This window comes from Pseudopodoces humilis, chromosome 7 (genome assembly GCF_049639895.1).
Source record: "Pseudopodoces humilis isolate 2021_Gansu_Grassland_sample_001 chromosome 7, ASM4963989v1, whole genome shotgun sequence".
Taxonomy (NCBI): Eukaryota; Metazoa; Chordata; class Aves; order Passeriformes; family Paridae; genus Pseudopodoces; species Pseudopodoces humilis.
In genome coordinates this window covers 59,973,084-59,984,490 of record NC_142206.1, presented here as the reverse complement: position 1 = coordinate 59,984,490, position 11,407 = coordinate 59,973,084, and the positions used below count along the sequence as shown (strand labels likewise).

Sequence of the window (11,407 nt, the reverse complement as noted above, 5' to 3'; positions counted from 1 at the left end):
GTGACGTTTCGTGTGTTTGTTTCAACCCTGGAACCCTGGGGCCGCCATGGTCCCGCCCCGTCCCTGGCAGCCTGAGGGCAGCGGTGTTTCCATGGCTCCCTCCCGTCCCTGGCAGCCTGAGGGCAGCGGCTCCAGTCGGTGTTTTCATGGCTCCACCCCGTCCCTGGCAGGCTGAAGGCAGTGACTTCACTCGGTATTTCCATGGCTCCCTCCCGTCCCTGGCAGCCTGAGGGCAGCGGTTCCAGTCGGTGTTTTCATGGCTCCACCCCGTCCCTGGCAGCCTGAGGGCAGCGGCTTCAGTTGGTATTTCCATGGTCACACCCCGTCCCTGGCAGGCTGAAGGCAGCGGCTTCACTCGGTGTTTTCATGGCTCCACCCCGTCCCTGGCAGGCTGAAGGCAGCGGCTTCACTCGGTATTTCCATGGCTCCACCCCGTCCCTGGCAGGCTGAAGGCAGCGGCTTCAGTCGCGGGCTGAGGGCGGCGCGGCCGCCCCGATGGCTGCCGTGTTCCTGGTTACGCTGTACGAGTATTCGCCGCTGTTTTACATCGCCCTGGTGTCCGTCTGCTTCCTCGTCACCAGCGCGCTCGTCCTCGGCTGGTCAGTGCTCTGGGGCCGGTGGGGCTCGGCCCGGGGGGCCTGGGCTGTGCTGAGGGGGGGCAAGGCCAGGCCCACGGCAGGGGCTTGGAACGGTCCATTCCAACACAAACACTCCTAGGCTTCTAAACGAGCAATAAAAATAATTTTTTTGAAAAAATTATACGTATTTTTGTTAAGCTCGTTCCTCTTTTAGTAATACCGAAGTGTTTTCTTAATGTTTTTTGTAATATCGCTCATAATATTGGCAAGCAATGCAGTTGTATCTACTGAGCTGTGTTTGTGTGTCCAGGGAAGGGAGCAGAGCTGGGGAAGGGTCTGGAGCCCCAGGAGAGGCTGAGAGAGCTGGGGAAGGGTCTGGAGCCCCAGGAGAGGCTGAGGGAGCTGGGAAAGGGGCTCAGTCGGGAGAAAAGGAGGCTCAGGGGGAACCTTCTGGCTCTGCACAAGTTCCTGGGTGCATCCAGGGTCTTTTCCAACCTAAATGATTCTGTACATCTGTGAACTGATCTCCTCAAGTGCCTCGAGGGGTGGTGAGTGAAAGAGCTTCTGCTTGTGTTTGAGAGGATGCCGCAAAAATGCCACTGTTCCCTTTTTCAGAAACGGCTCCTTGAATGTCCCTGACTCTCAGGAGTGGCTGTAAATGTAAATTTTGGTTTATAATGCAGAGCATTGATTGGCAGTTAAAATCTTTCATGCAGGAATTGTGGCTACATACACACACCAGACTCACGTGGCTTGCGGTGAAAATAAAACAGGAGTCGTTGAACTTCCTCTCATTGGTTCCACATTAATATCTGCAAAGTGCTTGTGATAAAGGGATCTTAAAAAAAAAAAATTACGATACTGAGCCATGATTTAGATGAATCTTCATCATGTCTATCCCTAACCACTGATCCTTTTGCCAATTTAATCATTATTCTTCAACTTGTAGTAAATGCTGGCAATCACCTGCTCAGAAAGGTCTGGAGTAGATGTGTGCTACAAGATCCTTGCATGGCACCTGTCCACTGGTGTCTTTTGGGTACTGGGTGTGCAGAGGACTGTCCAAAGGCATTTTTTTTCAGGGTCAGAGATTCTAGTTGCACGTGCACTAGGTGTTATTGCAGTTTATGGAAATATATGCTTTTTTTTTCTTCAGAATGGAGTATTAAGGGCCTGTTAATCAAAGAGGAGCCATAGCCAGAAGCTCAGCACATACAAGGAGGTGAATGTGTAGGCCACTGCTCCTTTGGAATTCTGTGCCATGGCCATGACCAGGAGCCTCCAAGGGATTTCCTGGTGCCTGCAGCTGCAGTTACAGCTCAAGTTCTCCTGAACTTGCTCAGGAAAACAACTCAAATCCTTCATTTGCCACCCAGAGCACTGTAAATGCAAATGGTGTCACCAGAGCACAGAATACCTGATCTATTGCTGCAGTGGCATTTGAGCTCCCTAATAATTTTCAGCATAAATTTGCTTAATGATGTGTTTGTGGTGGTGTCAGTCAGCCTGAAAAATTCCAGCTGTTCAGGAATGTTCATGTTCTCATTTGTCAAGCCTTGCAAAAGTGATGGGAGGAGCATCTGTTCCTCTGGCCAACCCTGGATACCTGTGGCTCTGCTCACAGTCCAAGTAGGTTAATGCACAGGCAGCTTCCAGAGCCAGTCCCACAGGTGCCCTGTGCACAGGGCTGAAGTGGAATTTAGATCACCTGATTACCTGGGCATTGTATTTTTAGCTGGAGGGGAATGCTCCTGTTAGGAGGAGCTGAAGGTTCAGCACCTGTTGGAGGTCTGGCTCTGCAGAAACATTAATTCATTAACTAAACCCTTGGAAATTCCTGCTTTTTATCAGCTAGCATTACTCTGAAGAAATTAACATTCTTCTCTACCAGCTAATGATCTGGACTGTTAGATCATAAAATAAAAACTATATCTTTATTCATCCTTCCTACACTTAAAATTTACAGAAAACCACACCTTACTGTGGAATAGAAAGACCTCCATGCCTTCACCTGCTGCTAAAACCATACCAGAGGCTCTTTTATCTTTCAGCTTCTCGTGAGGATAATCCCATTGCTTTCAACTAGCAAAGAAAGTTTCCAAGGAACAGGAATTTTCCTTCACAATCAGGCAGATTCTGGTATAAAACAGGAAGCACCTTTATGCACAGCTTCAGAGATTGGCTCCGTGTAGGTTTGGATATTGAAGGAGGGAAACAGCTGCTGCCTCTGTTTTTTTTTTGTGAGATGTTTAACTGGGATATTCCTGTACAGCCCCAGGGAAGTCCCTGTGGGTGTTTTCCCTTGTAGAAGAGAGAGCTGACCCTCTGTGTGCTCAAATCAAGGATGGCCAAGAGCCTTCGGTGATGCCACTGATGAAATGCAAATGTTTCTGTGAAAGGAATGGTTTTCATGAAAAACATACAGAAAGCAGCTTGAGGTTGGATATTAGGAAGGAATTCTTGGCTGTGATGGAGATGAGGCCATGGCACAGATTGCCCATGGAAGCTGTGGCTGCCCCATCCCTGGAATTGTTCAAGGCTGCGTTGGATGGGACTTGGAGCAACCTGCTCCAGTGCAAAGTGTCCCTGCTCACGGGTGGAGGCTGGAATAGTGCTCAGTTCTGCAGGACTCAAGACAGGAGGAAATTCTGGCCTAACTCTGTACCACTAGAGGGCACTGACAGCTCTCATCAATTTTATTCTCTTTGTGAAAACCCAGAGCAAAATATTCCCCCTTTAAAGATTCCCTGCATCACTGTGCAGACTCCTGTCTTCTGACAAAAAGCTGAAGTTGAAATGGCAGGATATATTGTCCATGCATCCCAGCAGATATTCTGGAAAGCCAAGCTACCACTGTTTGTCCTGCTGCTTGCTATTTAGAGCTGACAAAAAAAATCAAATGTGTCAACACTAACACTGAACCCACTCGTTCTTCTTGTTTTGTGTCTCCTAGGTTTGGTTTGGGTGTTCCTGTTATTCTGAGGAACTCAGAAGAGACAGAATCCAGCACAAGGGTGTTGAAAAAGCGGATGAGACAAGTGAAGAATCCGTTTGGGTTAGAGATCCCTAATCCTGCTGCAGCTTCAGTAACAAGTCAGTAGAATTCTTAAGTAATTTTTGTCAATTTGCATTCCTGAACTTGGTACTTTCCATTTTCTGCTTAGAATCATAGGATGGTTTGGGTTGGAAGGGACCTTAAAGATCATTGCTCTTGCTCTCATCCTTTTTCTCTATCATAATTCCTCAGAAATATGCTTCCATTCCAACAGAAATAAGTTTTTACACAGTTTATAAACGTAGTGTTTTTAAAAAGTGAAATGTTTGGATCTGGAGGTACAGTTTAATTCTTATTAATGGAACACTTCCTGCTATTACAGATCTTTAAGTAACTAAAACATTTGCAAATTACCAACCACTGTGGGCGTTCCTATAAATTTCATGGAATTGTAGAATTGTACAGAATTCATTATGGAATATGTGCCACCCACTTAAATCTAAGCCCAGATCTTCAGCAGTGTTTGGAAGTGCACTGTTTTTAATAAATAGATAAATAAATCATCACCCTCTTTCTCTATCTGTTCTCCAATGGAAACTGAATTTAAATATCTGTTTGTATCAGAGTTCAAGCCATCCCTATCATTCCTGAAATCACCCACACAGGAAGTGGAATTCGTGGCTTTCTGCATCACTGGGGGCCAGTGAGCAAGGCTGAGCATCTTCCACCCACACAGATATGGGGCCTTCCAATGCATGAGGAAGGGCTGCAGCAGATTTTCCCCCTCCCTCAACATAAAACCCCCCAACACAACAAATCCAACAGTTCAGGTAACTGGGATTTTTCAGGAGCTTTGAGCACTCCTGCTCCTGTTTGTGCAGGAAGTGTTTAGAAGATGACAGGTTTTTGGAAAAAGAGTGGAGAGCATAGATACTCTTTTTTTCCTCTGCATGATCAAGAGCCTTATTCTTTGAGACCACAGAGAATTTTGTAGATGAGTGATCTAATTAATACCATAATCTCAGGAGGGAAAGGACTTTGGGCTAAGGCTTGGGCTCTTGTACCTTCCAGTGAGTGTGTAAAATATTACCAGAAGTTAAAATTTACCCTTCATAAAATGCATGTGGTATTTTCATGAGCTTAATCTACCATTTTATGTCCTCACACCCACTTCTTCATCCCCACTGACTTCCATGAACACTAAGCTGAATCTAAATTGTTAGAATATTTGTTTATAATGATAAATAATTTTTGTTACTTTATAATGTTTAGCATTTTAGGGGTGGCCTAATTGCAGCCTTCCAGTACCTGAAGGGAGCCTAGAAGAAGAGACTTTTACCAGGGCCTGGAGGGACAAGACAAGGAGGAATGGCTTCCCACTGCCAGAGGGCAGGGATAGATGGGATATTGGGAAGAAATCCTTCCCTGTGAGGTACAGGTTGCCCAGAGAAGCTGTGGCTGCCCCTGGATCCCTGGAAGTGTCCAAGGTCAGATTGGGCAGGGCTTGGAGCACTCTGGGATAGTGGAAGGTGTCCCTGCCCATGGAGGGGTGGAACTGGATGGGCTTTCAGGTCCCTTCCAACACAAACTATTCTATGATTCTATGATAAAAACACTGAAGTTGTTTTCTGCTTGTAGCTCTTCAAGCATTTAGGCTTAGCAATTGCGGGATTCCTGCACGTGGTGAGTTAATGAAATCCCTCTCCTCTTTCTCCAAGGGGGTGTAACCCTGACACCTGACTGCCTGGAGGACTGTGTCCTTACCTGCTACTGGGGCTGCAACGTCCAGAAACTCCATGAAGCGCTGCAGAAACACGTCTACTGCTTCAGAATAAAGACTCCTCAGGCATTAGAGGATGCTCTCTACAATGAATACCTCTACAAACAACAGCACTTGTATCCTTTTTTTGAGTTGTTTTGACAAAATCTGTTGGGTTTTTTGGCACAGGGAGCGTTGAGGCTGGTGAACACATCGCGGATTTTGGCACAACTCATTTATGAACAAACACGATGAGAAATATTCTTTATGCAAACGTCACATTTATCTGCAACTGCAGCCACTGATTGTTTTCCTTGACACAGACAAAGCATTAAAAAAAATGACAAGGCAGAGAAATATTGTCAGTTACCAGAAGATGCTCAAGTTGTGGATTTTGGCCCCGTGCCTAGAGCTCACTATCCCTTGGTAGCACTGCTGACGTTAGCAGATGAAGAAGACAGAGAAATATATGATATTGTAAGTAATATCAGAATGTATTTCAGGGTCATTGTGTTTAAGGTCTGAATGTTTCAAGAGAGAGACTTGAATAAAGCAGCTTCACTTTCCCGTTTCCTAGAATTTGGTCCCTCACTTTCTTATTTTCTAAAATAGAGCAGTTCAAAGCTTTGACTTTCAAACCTTAGTCTTTGAAGAGGCAATGGAGAGACATTGCTTACTCTTTACTTATTCACTATAGCATTTAAAAGATGCTTGTGATTTCCCCAAAGCTTCTGCCTGCCAAGGTCCCTGTGGTCAGAGGAATAAGGGTTGGGGCAGTTTACTGTTACCTGTTACTCTGATTTCTAGGCTCACATGGGCCTGTGGTGGAGCTCTTGCGCTTACACAGACTCTTGGATTCTGTTGGCAAGGCAGGAGGATTTTTTTTATAAGTGTCTGGCACAGATATGGAGCTGATTGCTGACTTGGCTGTTAGAAACCTAGAAACTACCTTTCTGCCCCAGGTCTGTGTCATGGTTGTGTCTCACAGGAGCCAACTCCAGGACACTTACAGGAAAGCATAAAGGTCTTGCTTGAGGCTGATAGGAGATACTCAGCTCCCCAAAAAAGGTCTCCTCCTAACCTCTTGCTATTAAAGCAGCTTCAGCCTTGCCACATGCTCTTCAATACCCTTTATAAACTCTAAATCAATGATCTCTGAATGATTTGAGAGACATTTTTATCTCTCATCTCATTGGATTGATAATCTGCTTGCACCAACTCCTTGAATGGTAGCACAACTCAACTTGGAAACAAATTGCCTAAACTCACTGAACCCTTTTCCCTGCATTCACCTGCAAGCTGTAATCACACCAGTGCCTAAGAAATCTGTCCCTTTTCCAGGTGATGGCTATTCTTGGCTTCTTGTCACTTCTCCCACCCATCCCCACTTGAAATATTTTAATGTTTTAAAACCTTTTTATAGGTTCAGGTGTCAGTTTAACATAAAGAGACTCTAAATGTAATATTTGAATGTATTTGACATTAGCATGGGCATGAATTTGTAACACCTCTCTTTTGAGCCTTAACATAGAAGAAAGGCATGGAAGGAGAATGGGGGAGGTACTTTTCCTCTGATTTTGGAGGAAAGGAACACATCTAGAATCTAGATGTGTAAATCCAGTCAAGGAGTAACTCCACCTGAACTTCTTGCCAGACAAATGTCAGAATTGCGCCTGGTTTGTTGAAGCAAACTTGTAAAATAGAAATGAAGTGTGGAAATGGATCTTTGCCAGTGTGATAATACCATTTTGAATTATTTGGGGGGGTCTGTGTAGGTGTCCATCACTGTGGATGGTGTTCCAGTGTCTCTTTCCTGAGGGAGGGGAGGGGTCTGATATTCATCCTAACTGGTTTTGTGGCAAGATCATCCCTCCTTGGTTTTGTGCCATAATTTTTCTCTAGATCCAGAAAATTAGCATGACCGTATATAAAGTTACAGAAATTACTGGAAGACTGTCACAGCTAAAGTGGAAGCTTAGATCTCAGGCACTGTGATTTAGAAAAAAAGGACTCTTTTGCCAAGGAATAGTGAATTCAGTTCTTATAAATCCATATGTGTAGGTACATACACATTTGAACTCTGTATTTAATTAGCCATGTGTGGATTTTGAAGTGCAAGTCTAATTTGCCTTTAAATTTCTTTTTAAAGCAAAGCAGCTTCTATATTTCATTTCTCTTTTGACAGCTTCTGGGAACTACAATAATATTGAATTTCACTTTCTTTTTCCCAGCTTTTTAGAGGCTATTACGTAATTTGGGCAGGGTGGGGGTTGTTAGGCACAGCATGCAAGCTTAGAGTGCTTGTATTTCCAGAGGAATTATCTAAAGTCAGCCTGTGGGGGTTCAGAATCCTTTCCAGTGAAATTTGTCTTTTGCCTACTCAGATTACAAGCCAATCACTTCTTAGTGAATTTTGGAGTCTAAAAACTGCAGTCTGTGTGTTTGTGATGGAAGAGGGAGAAAGTGGAGAAGATTGCTCAGGTGCCTTTCCAGTTTGGGGTGTAATTCCATGAGGTGGGAGCAGCCAGAGTAGATCTCTGCTATAAACTGGCCACAGAAAAGCTCCATGGGGAAGCAGAGTGGGAAGCTGAAGGAGCACCAAGGGCTCTCTTATGCCACATCCTGTTCATACCTTGTCCAGTGTATTTTTTATTTATTTTTTTTTTATCAGTGCTTGAAGTCACCATTGTTGAATTCCTGATTGTCTAAGAAATTAAGCAGGTCAGAAGCTGTACCAAAGCAAATCAGAGAATCATGGAATAATATGGGTTGGAAGGAACCTTAAAGATCATCTTATTTCACCCCTGCCATGGGCAGGGACACCTTCCACTATCCCAGGCTGCTCCAAGCCCTGTCCAGCCTGGCCTGGAACACTTCCAGGGATCCAGGGGCAGCCACAGCTTCTCTGGGCACCCTGTGCTAGGGCATCCCCACCCTCACAGGGAAGAATTCATTCCCAGTATCCCATCCATCCCTGCCCTCTGGCAGTGGGAAGCCATTCCCTGTGTCCTGTCCCTCCATCCCTTGTCCCAAGTCCCTCTCCAGCTCTCCTGGAGCCCCTTTACACACTGGAAGGGGCTCTGAGCTCTCCCTGGAGCCTTCTCTTTTCCAGGGAGAACACCCCCAGTTCTGTCAGCATGAGTTATAAGTTATTAAATACAGAATTTTTTTTCTGTTTGTAGATTGCAATGGTGGCTGTAATTCACGTTCCTGATGAAAGCTATAGACTTTCCTGCCGAATTTTGTATCAGTATCTCCTCCTAGCTCAAGGTCAATACCATGACCTGAAGGTAAGCCACGCATGGAGTCTGGTTTCATGTGTATGACAGTGTTAACTTTAGCTTGTGTAGGCTTTCAGGAGCCTAAATTAGTACAAGGCTTCTATTGTCATGCAAAGAATTGGATGGTAGTTAAAATTATTTTATCAGTTAAGTAGTGCCACAGGAACTTACTGTACAGAAATATTTTCCATGAAAATATTCAAGATTTCCTGGAGAAATAGCCTGCTTCTAATCTAGAAGTCCTCGTGTCCACTTAGTAAAGCAGTAGGAAGAAATTCACTGTTGAATGCTTCTTCTTTCCAGAATGTTTATTTCCTCTCTTCAAAATTCCCTTTTAATCAGAAAAGCCTCAGAAGAAACTTACTTTTTTAAAATTCATTTTTCTTGCACTATACTCAGGAATCATGCCCAGAAGAATTTGTGCTTCACATAAAATAAGGCAAAAAAAGGAGTAGGGGATTGGAATATGAGCAAGAGCAGAATGGATTGAGTGAAGCAGATTTGACAATGTAGTGGATATAATTTTGGTAGGAACAGATAGGAGATCCCTCTGGGCACAGAGGGCTGATGGACCAGAAACAAACCCGAGCTGCTCAAAACCTGAGCACTTCTGTTAAAGTTCATGCATGATGTTGATTTAATGCAGCCAAGGTCTGAGGACTTATCTTTAATATTTTCCTACTGTTTTATGTAATTTCATGTTTCTGAAATGCCTTTAACTGAGACCAGGCAGCTGCCGGGACCCACACAGGGTCTGGCACTGTTTGACCCAGTGAATGGACCAGTGGAACTACCACTGCACCTCTGTGTGTGCAAAGATTGGGGAAGAGTTTGTTCTCTCCTAAATACATGTGTTTATGTATATTTTAGCAACTCTTCATGTCTGCAAATAGCCCTGCACCCTCCTCCAGCGATACCTTCCCTGGTGAGAGCAGCACTGACAGAGGGCTGCTGGAAAAGGCTGGGCTGGCTGGAGATGAACCAGAATTGCAGGAAGAAAACAGCAAAGACTGTGTTGTTTGCCAGAATGGCCCTGTGAACTGGGTCCTCCTGCCTTGCAGACACACGTGCCTGTGCAATGGCTGCATCAAGTATTTCCAGCAGTGCCCAATGTGCAGGCAGTTCGTGCAGGAGTCTTTTCCACTTTGCAGCAAAAAGGAGCAAGATGAGGATGAATCGACCCATGTCTTGCAAGATGTTCTTCCTGGAAGAGTTTTTTAACAGCAGTTAAAAATAAAAGACCTGGGTTGTTTGCACTAAGATTAAATGTGGAAGCCAGACTATTTATGGGAGGATATATAGAGTTAACTTGTAGGATTTTGCTTTTTTTTTGTTGTTGGGTAATTTTCAGCTTCCTTATTTTTCCTCGCTCCATATGCTCGCAGGAGCGCTGCTTACCCGTGCAATGTGGACAGGAGAAGTGCGTAGGATAGCTCTGAAGGATGTGATTTTATTTATAACTGCTTCCTAGATTTTCTTGGAGCACTATTGGAGGCTATTTTGACTACTAAATTTAGGCTGTCTACTAAAAAAAGAGTAAAACTTGCAAGTGCAGTTGCACAAGGCTCATTCTATATTTATTGTGTTTAAAATACTAGAGCCGTATATCATTTTAACTCAGTATAATTTCGGAACTTAGCACTTTACAGAATGTACCATATGAAGGAAAGTAAATATTCTTCATCATTAACCCTGTGTATGTTTATTTTGTAGCTGAAAGTTGGACTGTGGCAGGAGCTGGGGGTTGAAGGTGTGGCTCAGGACACTGTTTCTGGCTGGTTTGAAGGATTTGTGCTTTAGCCAAAGCCCTTTGGAAAGATTTTTGTTGATTATTCTTGAACTGCATGTTGCTGACACTTTCAAGCCCCTGCGATGACATCTTGAGACACAGACTTTCAGTCTTGCTGGCAGTGCCTGTAAGAACTTGTTCTCCATGCAAGTGTCGGTTAATCACTCTCCAGAGAGGTGACAGTTTTGTGGTGCTTTGAGGGATTTCCAGCTCTTTGCACTTGCATGGTCAGCTTGGATGACCAGTAACAAGTTAACCAGTTACCCTTAGCAATAGTCCCAGGAAATGTACCTGCTCTAACAAAGGAAGAAGCTAAAGAACAGCAGAAAATTATTTCCTTTCACTCCAGTGGTGTGTTGTCAAAAGCAGTAAAAATGGCTTTTGGGAAAAGAAAGTGGTTGGTTTCTTTAAAGAGAGACAATTTCTCCTAAAGACAAACGGGCTGAGTGTCACATCTGCTCATATAAGGGAAAATGCTCCTTAGAACCTGTAGAAATGGAGAGTAGCTGCTTTCTGTCCTCCCTTTTGTTCCCTTGCAGCTTTTCCCCACATCCAATTCCAGAACAGCTGCTCAGGCTCAGGCAGGGAAAACCATGCTCTGTGATCCTCAGCTCTGCTCTCCTGCCAGCTCTAGGGTACACACAAGGTGCTGCACACCTCCAAACCAGGGAAGCTTCCCCTGCTCAAAGGTATTCCATCTTCACGTTTCCATCCTTCTTTTCTTTTATTGTTTGCTCTGACCCTGCTTTCAAACTCCTGGCAATAACCTCTGAGGAAAAGATTTAGGTGGTGCTGTGTGGAAGAGTAGTGGTTAGTTGTAAGGACAGACAGAAGTGGGCAATTGTTGCCCGTAGCCACAGATTTCCAGCCAGTGATCAGCAGGCTGGTTGTAAGATAATTTATCTGCTCTGCCTAAGTGACCATCCTGGCCAGGGACAACTTGGGAATAAACTGCTGGACAAACCAGGCTGCTGTTTGCACTGTGTACCAGCCAGGAATGACACC

At 44.5% G+C, this 11,407-nt stretch overlaps 1 protein-coding gene across 1 annotated transcript; it reads left to right on the top strand.

Moving 5' to 3' along the window:
* The first annotated feature begins 447 nt into the window (after positions 1–447).
* CGRRF1 (cell growth regulator with ring finger domain 1) lies at positions 448–10,303 on the top strand. Its single transcript, XM_005528565.3, has 6 exons — positions 448–599; positions 3,532–3,671; positions 5,292–5,469; positions 5,662–5,809; positions 8,515–8,622; positions 9,484–10,303. The coding sequence occupies exons 1-6, from the start codon at positions 496–498 to the stop codon at positions 9,832–9,834; spliced, it is 1,029 nt and encodes a 342-aa protein (XP_005528622.1). The 5' UTR covers positions 448–495; the 3' UTR covers positions 9,835–10,303.
* The last annotated feature ends 1,104 nt before the right edge of the window (positions 10,304–11,407 follow it).